This window comes from Podarcis filfolensis (assembly GCF_964270895.1).
Source record: "Podarcis filfolensis genome assembly, chromosome: 11".
NCBI lineage: Eukaryota > Metazoa > Chordata > Lepidosauria > Squamata > Lacertidae > Podarcis > Podarcis filfolensis.
The window spans coordinates 30,506,981-30,521,338 of record NC_139613.1 but is presented as its reverse complement, the minus strand read 5'-3'; the positions used below and the strand labels follow the sequence as shown (position 1 = coordinate 30,521,338).

General features: G+C 42.0%; 1 protein-coding gene and 1 long non-coding RNA gene across 5 annotated transcripts in view; one reads left to right on the top strand and one right to left on the bottom strand.

Moving 5' to 3' along the window:
• Window positions 1-14,358, top strand: part of LOC310745259 — a 153,947-nt gene that overhangs the window by 104,977 nt on the left and 34,612 nt on the right. The gene's annotated exons all lie outside the window — the stretch shown is intronic.
• Window positions 1-14,358, bottom strand: part of RASGRF2 (Ras protein specific guanine nucleotide releasing factor 2) — an 87,784-nt gene that overhangs the window by 71,960 nt on the left and 1,466 nt on the right. The window contains exon 1 of one of the 4 annotated variants that reach the window (XM_083577352.1): window positions 9,900-13,959. The exons of 1 other annotated variant lie outside the window; for it this stretch is intronic. In XM_083577352.1, coding sequence (XP_083433478.1) covers window positions 9,900-10,184 — 285 coding nt within the window. In that variant the 5' untranslated portion in view covers window positions 10,185-13,959. Of the gene's footprint in view, window positions 1-9,492; window positions 9,520-9,899; window positions 13,960-14,358 lie in introns of those variants that run through there. 2 more of the 4 variants (XM_083577351.1, XM_083577353.1) reach the window with 2 other exon arrangements.

Sequence of the window (14,358 nt, the reverse complement as noted above, 5' to 3'; positions counted from 1 at the left end):
TGACTACAAAACGCACTGTTTCTGAAATGAATGGAAAATAAACTGAACAATTACCCTTTCATTCAAGTTTTCATCTATTCCAAAACAAATGCACACTGCTAATTGTCAGTGGCTGAACAAGAATAGGAGCCATGTTTTTCATCACCATCTAAATTCACTTCAGACTCAGTATTATCTTAGCCTTAGGAATTTCACCATCTTGGTTGCACCTCATCACAAAGATCTTCGAATTAACAACCTCGACAAAGCTCAAATTATCCAGATTCAGTAGAGCCTCCTTCTTCTTTCTCAAGTCCACAGCTTCATCAGCTACTCTCTTGTTTGCTTCCTAACTTTCACCCTCTTCCTCCTCCATTTTCTTTTTTCAACAAGGTATGATGTCAACATACTGCTGCTGGTTATACACCACATCTCAGCATGCACCCAGCCACACCTGACTGGACTCTCCTTTAGTTAGTTTGTTTGTTTTTTACTATCACTTTCCTCCCCTCCCCTTCTTTGTTCAATACCCCGAAAGAGTGTGTGTGAGAGAGAACACCATTGGATGCCTATTAATACAACAAATAAATAATATGGAAACACCAATGTATGAACTAAAGCTCCAATTTGAACTTGGAGCACCACATTATAGAATTTATCTCAGAGGAGAAATCTTGCAAGTTACACCCTCATTAACGTCACTAACAGTTTTTCCTGATATACACGACAGCATGTTTTTTTTTCCTTACATGTTCTTGGTTTTCTTATCTATTGCATTAAAATATTCATTAAAAAAACCCAAAGGAACAAATTTTGGGAAGATTTCCAAAAATGTTACACTTAGCAAAATTGTTTTAGAATTGTTTGCCTATCTTTCACATTGTTTCCCCCCCATTTACTGGCAAAATTTCTCACAGTACTCCACCCCGACCATATCCTTCCTGTTCGGGGTCAAATAAAAATAGCCTTGAAGTCAGATAAAACTTCAGGGCATGTATATGAAAATGCTAGGTGACCACACTTGTAATTCAGGCACATGGACTAAAATAAAAACAATTATTTCCAGTACCACTCAGAATATGGAAACACCACAAAAATTTTAGTGCAATCCTAACCATGTCTACTCAGAAGTATGTCAATCAGGGTTACATTCAAGTTAGTAGAGTTAGGACTACAGCATAAATCTGTGTGTGCATGGTATTACAGTCTGTATCTGCAATTTCCCATCCCTACTTGCCTCTAACCTGCACTTCAGTTTTTACCAAAATTGTTTGTAAATGACTATTGTTTTGGTAAACTTGTGCAGTATGAAAGGAATACTCCTTTACTCACACTAGACTTTTAAACACTGAAAAGAGAGATTTAGAACACCATCAACCAGATTTCATGTGTGAGTGGCTTATTAATTCAACTGAACAGGTGACCTTCTCAGTTAATTGCGCCCTTGTGATCCTTCCCTTGACTTTAAAATCTCCATTATGGATCCCCTATGAAAATGAAGTTTTTACATTCCTTTAGGTGCCATAATCCAGTGAGCAAATCTCAGGGAGTTCTCTTAGGAAGGGGACCAACCACAGTTCTGAAAACATGCCCTAAGTACAGAAGGTCCAAGTCTCAATCTACACTATATTATCTCCAGATAAAGAGAGTAGCTACAACAATATTAATCAGCCAAAGGCCTGGTTGAAGAAGAATGGCATCTAAAAATATATAATGAAGGTGCCATGTGAACTTCTCTGGGGAGAGCATGACACAAATGGGGAGCCAATACAGATGAGGGGGGCCCCTGGACCTCCTGTGAAGGAGGCACATGAAAAAGGACCAATGTTGATGAACGCAGAGTCCGGAATGGTTTATATAGGGAGAAGAAATCCTTCAGGGATCACGGTCCTTAAAGTGTAAATGGTATTTATTATTAATGTTCTTTGTTTTTCCTCCCATCTATCTTCTAAGGAACTTAGGGTAGCAATAATTATTTTCCCTCCTTGCCCCTTTATCCTCAAAAACTGTGATGTAGCAGAAGCTAGGAAAGAGAGTGACTGCCTAGCATGCTTTATAGATGTACAAGGATCTGAATCCAGCTCTCCCCTGAGACAACATGTCAACCACTGCAACAAACTGGCATTATTCTGCCTGGTAAATTCTAGCCTACGCATCTCCTACTTAGTTTTCTGCAAAAAATAAACTAATTAGGAGTTGCTTATTATGAAAGAGAGAGCAACATTTGAGTGACTGGAATGATCTTATAGCTCAACTGTAATAAAGTTACATGAATTAGCTTGCAAATGAGCTGTGTCCATTGCCAAGTGGTCTAGCAATCTCAGCTCAGCAATTTACTTTAATTGCCCATAACACTGTTTAGAAAACCACAATAAAGGTTACACTTACCAAAACACAGGAAAAAAGGGAAAGCTAAGATTTCAAAGAACGAAGGAAGTTTGTGGGGATGATTAAATGCCTTCATGCAAACCTATTACAGATGGTTGTTTTGTTTTTACAATCTAGCTGCATATAAATTTTGTTAAATAAACAAAAATGAATGTAGTCTGCATCATACTGATCAAACCTAAACATTCTAGGATAAAGTTAACAATATGTGCAATCAATGAATGCACGGGACTATGATAATCAAATGATAGATATGTAGTGAAATTTAGTCCAAGAAAGTGAGGCACAAACTCAACATCTCCTAACATCATGTATGAAATTGGGCTTTTCCTGAGATGTGGCTTCTCCACCTGTTTCTTAGATGTCATGATCTTACTGTTAATTGTATTCTGCCTTTCCCCTCAAGGTGTACAGAAAGAAGTATACATATATTCCAAGATAAATAAAACCTGGTACCAGTTTTGTGACTGTATAAAGAAAGGTTTTTCAAAGTCTTCTTTGGTCAAAAGGCAGAACATCCAAAAGTGAAGAAATTACAGAATTACAGAGCTGGGGATAAAACTACACATTAAGACTCTTTTCCATTCCCTCCCCATCTTTCTTATATAAATATTTCTTATATCAGACAAAACTGGGGTGGGTAGGTGTTGTTTTAGTCCTTTCCCCTCCCCAGCTGTTTCACTGTTCAAAATTGCCCCTTCTTAACCTACTTTTCTTCCCAAACTATATGAGGGTCTGTATAGTTTATCCCTCATGAATAATGCACATGGGGGGGGGGCAATTTTTAGTAGATGAAATTCTAGAAAGGAAATATCTCCTCTTCCCCACCACCCTCTGCTCAACCTGAAGCCTCCTCTAGTGCCTTATTATCTGCATAGAGTCCTGTTCTGCATGGCTGGGCTACCCATGAAGCAGCCCACCTCACAAGGCCAAATCCTGCAGGGCAGTGCCCCTACAGGGGCCCCACCCACCCCTGCCACTGCAAGGGTTGTGTGGCTGCAGTGATTGCTCACCGAGAGATCTTGCGTCCCCAGTAAGCAAGGTTTGGGCAGGGTGGTGTTGGCACCTCAGGTGGTTTTGCCTCAGGCAGTGAAATGGTACGGGTCACCTCTGCTGCTCTGAAAGGAGATCAGTCTGTGAGGTTCAGACTACAAATTGCCACCAAGCAAGACAGCAGGTGCACAGTGGAAGGTTTACAGAGCAACAGTGATCAGATATGCATGCAACTGAATGTCTTTCCTTACATCATTACAATTTCCTGAACGCCAACAAACTGAAATTGTTTTGCATTACAGCTTTTAAAAAACCCCAGAGATTTGTTTACTTAACAACTAATTAAGTTATTTACCTGTTGCCTTTCAGCAAAGCTTCAAGGACAAAGGCAATTGTTTTACAAGACAAAAGACCGTTAATAAGGTCCACACTGTTTCCTTTCCATTTTAATTCTGCTATTGGTCCTTTAAATTATTATAAAAACACACTTATGCCATTACTTGTCCTGGCCTATAGCCAAGGTAGCTGCCACTAAGCTGCAAAGTAGAGAACACAGCATTAGGGAAAGAACATTTGCTTTAATATGACTAAATGTTGTGCATCCTTCATAGTTTCATTGTTTGGGAGTAATTTTGAGATTGCTTATCAAAAAGCTCTCTCAGTTCACCGCACCTATTGGGCCACAATGCTGGACACCAGCTTGATAAGCCTCCCTCCTTCCCTCCCCCAGGCCTTCCAATTTTCATTTGCAATGTTTGCAGCAGCACGAACATAAAAACCATTAGGTCTATGAAGAACAAGCTCCTACAGCTAAAAAGGGATAAAGGGCAAAAGGTCCCCCCCCCTCTCTTCCAGGGATGAAAGGAATTGCTACATCGTGCTTCCAATTTTTTCCAGTCATAAATTCAGTTCTGAATATTTTTGCAGTAACTTGCTTTTTTTTTTTAATCCTCATGAAAATTCTTCAACATTTTAGTGCGAATTTCTCCTAATTTTGTACTGCAGTTGTGACTAATGTACATATTCTTGCAATCAAACTTTACTAATATAATGTATTTTAATGTCATTTTCAAAAATGTATTCATTTTATACAAAAACAAAAACAAACCCAGAAGAATAGTTTCAGTTAAAAAGCAACACGCCTCTAATGAATTGACTTAATCTGAGTCTAGGAATCTGTGGCCCTTCAAGTGTTGTTGGACTCCAACTCCCATCAACCACAGCCAACACAGGCAATAGCCAGGGATCAACAGAGTTGCATAGCTGTCAACTTACGGATTTGAAAATAAGGGACCAGCAGCCTCGAAAATAAGGGATCAGCAGCCAAAATAAGGGATCAACAATTACTTTCATAAAATACATATTTTGTCGCGTGCAAATGGCTTTAGATACCTATAAGGTCCATAAATTAACATACAGCATATATTCAACACAAAAAAGCAACAATTTGTTGTTGACAAAGCACAGCTGGACATAGAAAGGGCCCCATTACCTTCAGTAGCTTATTTAAGGGACATCATCAATAAGGGACAGCAGCGGGACATGGCGCTGGGATAAGGGACTGTCCCGCCAAATAAGGGACGCTTGACAGCTATGACAGAGTTGTAGTCCAACAAAATACAGGGAGAAACGGGGTCCCCACCCCTCTCTTTTCTAATTCAGAAACATTAAACAATTTTAGTCCAAGGACTTGATATTCTCGCTATTACAAAAATACATAAAATGTTCATTTTTATCTGGTACAATCAATGAACCACAGGCGTTATATTTTTTCTGTTTTTAAATAATGCCTACTGCCTAGAAGCCAATGTAATGATTTGAAATTCACTTGGAGATCCTCTGTGAAGAAGTGAAACTCAGTGCTAACTCCTTTAGTAACCAACATACAGTGCTGTTTTAAATTTCTTGGTTAATATGACAGACAGCATTGGTTGGCTGCACTGATTGCTTTCTTATGCTGTCTGCAAATACATCTCTTTAAAAAAATTTACTGCAACCAAAGGAAAAAATATGATTGTGATGTGAGGCTGCAATTACCTGCACACCTGCACAAGAGTAATTCCAATTGTGCAAGTTGGACTCAGCTTCCAATAAAATTTGTATAGGCCTGCACTGTATGTTTGTGCTTATGAGAACATATCTAGGAAGTAAGTGGGATGCAAACTGCAGCTCTGATGGTAGTTTCTAACCCTTTCTTTTTCAGTGTATTACAGCTACACATGTTTTCGATCTCAAACACCATATAAAATAAATTCTAAAAGAGGAATAAACTACTAAGAAAGGAAGAAATAAGTATGCAGTTGTGCCCGCCCTCATCTTCACTGCCTGTTTAGGGCATTTGATGACAACACTAAAATGCCAATGTTAAGTAGTTAGTGTACTAGTAGCTGGTACACACATCTTATGGTGCTTTGTTGACATTCAGTTTCTAGACAGCAACTTGCGCCGGGGGGAACAAATGTTTGTACATCACAATGCGATTTTGCCTCTCTCATCCTACAGCTTTCAATGATGGAAGCAATAATTTATTTATCTATTTTAAAAGCCCTACCTTAAACAGTTCAAACTGAGACTGGTAAAAGGGAGGTACACACAAACACAGACACACATTATGCAATTAATCTGATATTCTAACTATTCTATAAAGAAGCAAATATGCCTATCTGCTCTACAAAGATATACTTTACTGACGTTTGCTAATTTAGTAAATTGGTTTACTAATTCAAATGGAACTTTACTTAATTTCAATAGAAACTACTTATTGCAGAGCCTTGTGGCTAGTAAATTGATATTGGCATAAGCTTTTGTGGACTACAGTCAAATGTGTGAATTATTACTTAATGTTTATTACATTTATATCCCACCTTTCGTCCAAGGACTCAAGGAAGCATACCATGGTTCTCCCCTGTTCATTTTATCCTCACATCAACCCTGTGAGGTAGGTTAGGATGAAAGGCAGTGACAGACCCAATGTTGCAGCAGGCCTATGGGCCAATGAGGACCCTCCATGGATCCAGACAGCCTGGTTATTGTGTAAGCATCCTAATCTGTGATGCGCACAAGATGCAGAAGTAGAACTACAGCAAAAGTCAGTAGACTGCTTTTGGTGCCAGTACAATGCCATGAATTGTGGTTTCAAACCAGTATAGGGACTGTTCCAAATCATACATCATCCCAGAATGCAGAATGGGGACAAAGAGTTGGTCTCCAAAGCTGTAATCGTATGCACACTTAAATGTAAGCAAGCTCCACCAGCCTTACTGGACTTATTTCTGGGTAAACATGCATAAAACTGCCTGGCAGGACTAGTTATAGAGAAATGCATTCCATTTAAATCCATGGGACTTATTTCTAATGAATCACGATTCGGATTAAGATGTAGAACAAATTTATCTTTTAGTAATGTTTCGGTACTACCTTATTTCCTAAGCAAAAGCAGAACACATTAAGAGCATGTGAAAGGTTTGTTCTGTCTGAGAAAGAAGGAAAGCCATCTCCCTTTCTGCACTGGCTGTCCCAATGTGCAAGCATTAACGCCTAAAATTAGATATAATTTTACTTGTGGGTGTAGACTGGCAGCTCACTAAAATGAAGTATGCACCACCAAAGGATTTATTATTTTTTTGTTAGATCCTGCTAGCTGAATCTGGAATCATTATGCCCAACACAGTTACAAAAGTAGAAAAACAAATACCCCAGTTCAAAGAACATTCACTTGAAGGTCCACTTGATTTCAGTGGAACTTCCAATAAGTGCACTTATATGATTGTTGGCTTAATCACATGTCAAACCAGGTGAGATGCTTTACCAATGTAGCTCTCCTAGAAGGATTTATTTTTTCATTACTGTTTAAATTGATGGGAAGATTTTTGAAGCTGCTCAACATTTTATTCTTATCTTGTAAAAAACAAAGAAGTCGAAAGCTTACATTTCAAGGTTTTTCTCTTTTTTGCTTGTTTTTGGAGAAAAGCACTTCCAAAGCGACTGACACCTGTTTGATTACAGAAGTCAGAAACAGGTGAGCCAATACCTACCAGGTGCAAATCTAACTCCTGATTGTAACAATGCAATAATAACAAGGCCAATACTGTAAATTCCAGAGGGATATAGCAATGTTAGGCTGTTGAAGCAAATACAACAAAAACAAGCAACTTTTGAAAATTCTTTTTAACATTATTGTTATTATATACTTATTTATACCCTACTTTTACCCTGACAGGGACTCAAGATGGTTTACAGATAAAATAAGAACAGCTTTACCAAAACTCTGTAAACAGTATCGTTTAGTCTACATCCAATGCGTTCCCACCACTGGTTTGGGTCATGTAGTGTACACACGACATTAGCCACAATTCATATCTAACCTGCTGTTTCTTATGCAAGACTGCATTTTGATGTGTTTTTCCCCACTCCCAAACCAACTTCAATCCAAACTGTGAAAAGGAAAGACCTAGCTGCTGTTTAAGCCAATAATGTGTACACAGCCTAAGAAGCCTGGATCAAATATCTGTTCCATTAGTACTGCCTCTTCATATTACTTTGCAACACATATCACACGTATCTGGGTAATATAATTTGTCCTCATTTCGTAAGTTTATCAAGAAAGGAGTCCATAGCAATTTACAACATAATTCAGTAACCAAGTTCCACCACTCAACTTTACAGATCCATCTGTAGGTCTAGAATATCCCTGCTTCCAGATATCAATTGAAAAAATTCATTTGCACATCCATTACTGAACTTTAAGACTATCGATTCTATCTCCCAATGTCTAGAAACTAAAACCAGTGCTAATCCCTGACTTTCTTGTGGCTCCTATCCTACTGTAATGACTAGATTCTTCGAATCCTTGTATTCAGAAGATGTACTGCCTCTCCTAAGTATTACTGCTCAAGTCTTCGGGTCTATATATGATTGTGTAAACAGCTGGAGAATTTGGACCTTCAGTTCACATATACAATTTATATTAGAGTTATGTTTAAAGAAACTAAAGTAAAACAAGTTTTACTTGCAATTTGTACCAAATTAAACCCATTTAGTTTAGCTTATGAGTAGATTTTATAAGTTAGCATATAAACGGTTTTGTTAAAAAAAAAAAAAGCTCTTGTTTTACTGGGCCTTTTGTTTTATTCAGGATTAAGGTGCTCAGAAGCACCAGAACTAGCTGTTGCCAAGCCATAAACTGAATATTTAAAGGTTTATATATTCCAACTACCATATTTCATAAAATCTCTCTCTAAGCAATTAAGAAAACCCAGCTTGTTTTGGATAATTCTAGACAGTGTGTTTTTTCCCAAGAAGTGGGTACCACAGGCTATATTTGCTCATCATCAACAAAAAATCATATATAAGGCACAATACTTTATACTGTAAGAACAAAACAGGATAGTATTTCAAATCCTTTCTAATGTATATGGAGGCATGCTTGCTGAACTTCTAATCACCACTTCCCCCTGTCCTGTAGTGTCGAATTTTTGCTCTCTCATGGAGAAATACTAGCGAGAAAAAATATTAGAAGTAATGAACCCATCAGTACCACTGTGGCTTCTTACAAATTCTCCAAAGCAGCTAAGGATGAGTATAGTTACTATTCCTTGATATCTTAAGTCTAGGACCTCATTTGAGCAGCATCTGGGTCTGTTTTTATCAAGACTCTGCGCTAGAAAGGTACCAATAGCAAAAATAATAAAGAACAAGATGGTTCAAAATACGTTTGGAGTGTATTGAACTGCAGCTTGTCCACAGACATCTAGGATGGCAGAAGGGCAGGGTTGGAGCATACAGGTAGACTACCGTAATTAGCTAAGTGGAGAAACATACTATCCCTCATGCCAGCTCCCCCTTATTATTACACCTAGAGCCTAACAATTACTGAAAATGCATTCCTATTGCATACAGGGTCGAAATTCCCCCATGCCACTCAAACCTGGGGAAGGGCTCCCAAGTGCGATTTCCACTTAGTCGGAAGTCCAAAATCTTGTAGAAATTGACCACCTCTTAAAAAAGGAAGGCAAATAGCAACATCGTGTTGGTGACGGCTGGATTGCCGACACCACAGACGAAGTTACCCAGACAAAACCCATCCCGTCCCTTATTGCACACCCGGGTCGATGTGTAAATTGGCATCCTCACCTGTATCCCCATAGGACACACACACAAGAGGCAAAGGGGATGGCGCACACTAGCCCTATCCTAGGGACCTCGGAACTTGCACGCTTTGGGGACCAGCGGCTTGCAAAGCGCGCAGCCCCACGGAGGTCTCCCTCCCTCCTCTCCACACGCTTCATCGACGGACACCGGCCCGTTCAGAACTTCCGCTACAGCGTGCCATCCATAGCCGACTCAGCCTCAGCTTGCCCCATTCCCGGGGTCCTTGCTCTGGGCAGGCAACCCCCCAGCCCCCCCTGCCCGGAGGAGCCGCTTCCTTTGCCGACGCTCTGAAAGGCGACGCCGGAGGCAAAAGCGCGCGAAGGAAGCCGAAGGTGTGGGAGCGGAGGGCGCCCCGTCGGACGGGGCTCGGGCGGGGAAAGGGCAGCTACCTGCTTGTCCAGCGCGGCCTCCTTGGCGCTGACGGCGGAGGCGCCCTTGGGGGCCGGCGCCCTCTCGCAGGTGCAGCCTTCCAGCATGTACATGCCGGCGGGCCGGGCGCTCTGCTCGCTCTCGAAGTAGAAGAGCACGTTCTGGTAGAGCGCGAACCACTTGTCGTGCCAGCGGCTCGTCTCCGCCGTCTTCTTGCTCAGGTAGCCGCGCTTGGTGCCCTCCTTGCGAGCCAGCACCGCCAGGTACAGGGCGTGCCCCTCGTTGTAGCGCACGCTCTTCTGCATGTTGCCTCCACCCGCCGCCGGGTCCCGGGCGCCTCCTGGTCAACCTTCCCCTCAGAGCGAGCCCGGCGTCGAGCGGCCGCCAAAGCGTCTCATGGTGAGCGCGGCTTCTCTCGACGGCCGAGGCGGGGCGGGGCAACCCGAGCCAGCCACGCTCCGTCGTGGCGCGCCAATGAGGACCCTCGCGCCGGCGCTGCTGCTGTGGCGGCTGCTGCTTCAGGTGGTGTAGCCACCGCCGCCTGCTTCCCGGGCGCTATTGCTCCTTTACTTCGACCCTGAGCTGCTGCCGGTTCCTCGGTCTGTCCCTGGGCTTCCTGCGCATCCCTCGCTGCTGGCGAAGGACTCTCCCTCACGCGCCTTTCGCTCAGGGGAAAAAAAAGTTCTGCGAGGCGCGCTTTTTCGCGGGCTTCTTCGCAGCACGAGCTGGCTCCCCGGCTCCTTCTTGCTCCTCTTGCTGCTGCTGTTCCAGCCCCCCTCCCCGCCCCAAACTCCGCCAGGAGCCAGAAGGGGAAATATCACGTGGGAGATCAGCTGTAATCGGCTTTGAGACCAATTTAAAGAGCAAAGTCGCCGCCGCTGCCGCTGCCAGAGCGCACGACCCCTCCCTGGGACTGCGCGCGCTTCCGCCTGGCTCCCTCTCTTGCTGCGCGAACGGAGCTGAGCTCCCGCTCTCTGTCTCTCCTCCCCCACCGCCTCCAGGGGGTTTATCTCCAGCCAGTCGAGCTGGCCGAAGGGAGCGTGAAAAAAGGAAGCCGAGAGGAGTAAGACAGGCACAGATTTCCACGGCTGGAGAGAGGGAGACTGCAGCGTCCACGACGCTGATATAGCCGTGAAACAAACAAACACAAAATAACGCTGGGCGAAGTTAAGTGGACTGCTCAGGGCGCTCCTAGGCTCTCTAGCGTTGCTTTCTGGACGGAGAGATTAGCATGGAGCGATCATAAAATGCCTTCAGATACTCGCAGGGCACGCGGCAGGGCTTAGCAAACGTTCAGCTCCAGAACCCCTTTCGAGTGCCAAGGTTCAGGCCTGGGGTCGAGCATGCAAATAATATTTTCCACACCCAGCTCATAAAGGCCGTCTACTTTTCCTTCTTAACAGGAGTCCTTTGTTTTAGAATTGACATCACTATGTGGAAGTGGCTGGAAGTGGTCACCAGGGAATTTGGGACAAGGTGTTTCCAGCGCGCTGATGACACCCAGCTCTGTTTCTCCTTGTCATCTGAGTAAGATGAAAGAGTGCAGAGGCCTGGAACATAGCAAGCTGCCTTCCTTATTCAGTCAGTGGCTTAGCATTGTTTGCACGGACAGGCTTGCAGCTCTCCAGGGATTTATGCAGGAATATTTCCCTGCCTTACCTGGGGACACCAGGAATTGAACATGGGACCTTTTGCATGCAGAATATGTTTTTCAGTGCTGAGTTACATCCCTTCAAGTGGCTGTAGGCAATAAGGGACAAACAACAACCTAGGCAGTGCCTGCTGATATTTGCAGTGTTGAGCGAAGTCTGAAATAGAATCCTGCTTGTAGAACAAACTGCCCTTGGACGTTCAGCTGACACTAACATTATTTAGCTTTAGATGTCAGCAAAATACCTGGATTTTTCTTCAATCCTTTTAACAATGAGGATCTCGTCTGTATGTGAGGAAATTGACAGACTGCTGGTATTTTACTGTGTTTCATGTTTATTGTTCTAAGTATTTATTGTTGTAACCCACCCTGGTGTCTTGTGATGCAGGGCAGGGTACAAGTTTTTAAAATAAATATAGAGCAGGCACAAATTAAACAACTGAAGCTATTTTTCCTGGCTTGGAAATGTAGTAGCAGGAGAAGCTTCTGGCTAGTGTCCAGTGTTTTCAAGCTTGTTACGCAGTTGTTGAAAACACTAGAGCCCTGCCAGAAAAAAGGGCAGCCTTTCTGTGCCCACACACAGTTTGGAAGGATAAGAAGTCAAGGTGTAACTTTCAGGTAGGCATTAACCTCTTGACCCCTATTCTCTCCGTATAGTTCCTTTCCTCAACTCTGCTAGTAGCCAGAAAGGGAAGTTAAACATTACAATAAGAAATTTATTCTGAATATGCTTTCCCCACACTCACACTCCCCTACCCCTGCTTCTCAGGATGTTTGTATTAGTTCATTTTCCACCTAAACACAACATCACCTAAACACAACACATTTTCCACCTAAACACAAAAGCTTAGATGCCTGTGTTCTTCTAAATTTAAATACGAACTGCTTGATTAAAGAAATATCAGTCTGTTGGCCCATAAGTTTAAGACTAAAACCCTATTACTTTAGTCATTTACTTCAGACACTAGGTATGTCTCATTTACTTTTGGGTAGGATTTACTTTTGGGTAGGCAGGATTGCACCGTTAATCACTTTATTAATTCATCAATTAGATTTGTATGTGCATAAAGCCAAGTCCTGTTATGAAGAATAACATGCTTTCACTGTTTCCAGCCATTTTAATAGAATATTAAGGAAATCCATTCTGCAGTCATTTGGACGTTTTTATCATTCCCCTAGATGACTTTAGAGTGATTTATAGTGCTCAGATTAACTTGATCCTGGTGAGATTTTTAAAAAGTAACCATCCTCTACTATTTATACAAAAGCAGGTTATTGCAATTATTAATTTGCTTTGAGCAGCCAGCTGAGCTAAAAATCAAACTCAGTGAAAGTAAGGCTGACATATTCTTGCTGCAATAGCAGCTCAGCTGCAAGGTCACTCAAACTTGCAAGATATCTCCCACAAGATCAAACAAATTGGCAAAATCCGAATTGACCAGCTGTTCCAGCTGTTTGCCATTAGAATCTCTGCAGCATTGACATCCCTCTGCACTAATCACCATAAAGGATTGCCAGCTACAAGAAAACCATAGCTGCATTTTATAAGTAAGCAGGATATACCAACTGAGTTATAACAACAGGTTTCTATTAATTTCTTTTTCTGTATACACAATGGTATAATTTCACATTTGTGAATCTTCTTTTTCAGCTTAACATATCACAAAACCCTCTCTGTAAAATCTCTCACAGTTCAGTCAATTGTGTATGTGGATGGGGGCACAATACCGATAAGATGGCTTATATTGGGATATAAAGACCATGTAGTCTAAATACTTAAAATCTTATTTTATGAGTGTTTTCCAGCTATTTTTTAAAAAGTTATTTCAAATTGGTGCATTTCCTAATGATACAAATTTCAAAAAACAACAACAACCTGGTATTCAAAATATTTTTTACAGTAAGAAGGGGTAAAAATTAATCAGCATGTTAAGCACAAAGATTTCTGGTACACTGAAATTGATGTAAAATCATGCTTGGTGTACTCCCACTCTATGCCTAAGTGTCCTGATCCAGCCAGGATGGTGCACAAGGAGCTTCCTTTGTCCTTTTTGAACTAGAAGATGCATGTGCATGTAGATGCCAGTGTCACATTTCCACTACAAAACTATAGTGTTTTAGTAATTAGTTTGTGGTAGCTACAGATATTTTCCGTTCCCACCTTAATTTTGGTTTGCTATGAAATTGCACTTAGAGGCTACATGTAGTTTAATCGTTTAGTCGTGTCCGACTCTTTGTGACTTCATGGACCAGAGCACACCAGGCACTCCTGTCTTCCACCGCCTCCTGCAGTTTGGTCAAACTCATGCTGGTAGCTTCGAGAACACTATCCAACCATCTCGTCCTCTGTCATCCCCTTCTCCTTGTGCCCTCAATCTCTCCCAACATCAGGGTGTTTTCCAGGGAGTTCTCTCTTCTCATGAGATGGCCAAAGTATTGGAGCCTCAGCTTCAGGATCTGTCCTTCCAGTGAGCACTCAGGGTTTATTTCCTTAAGAATGGATAGGTTTGATCTTCTTGCAGTCCATGGGACTCTCCAGCACCGTAATTCAAAAGCATTAATTCTTCGGCGATCAGCCTTCTTTATGGTCCAGCTCTCACTTCCATGTAGTATTTATTCTTGTAGCCTATACAGTGGTACCTTGGGTTACAGACGCTTCAGATTACAGACTCCGCTAACCCAGAAATAGTACCTCAGGTTAAGAACTTTACTTCAGGATGAGAACAGAAATTGTGTGGCCCAGTGGCAGCAGGCAGCCCCATTAGCTAAAGTGGTACCTCAGGTTAAGAACAGTTTCGGAATGGGACCTCCAGAACGAATTAAGTTCT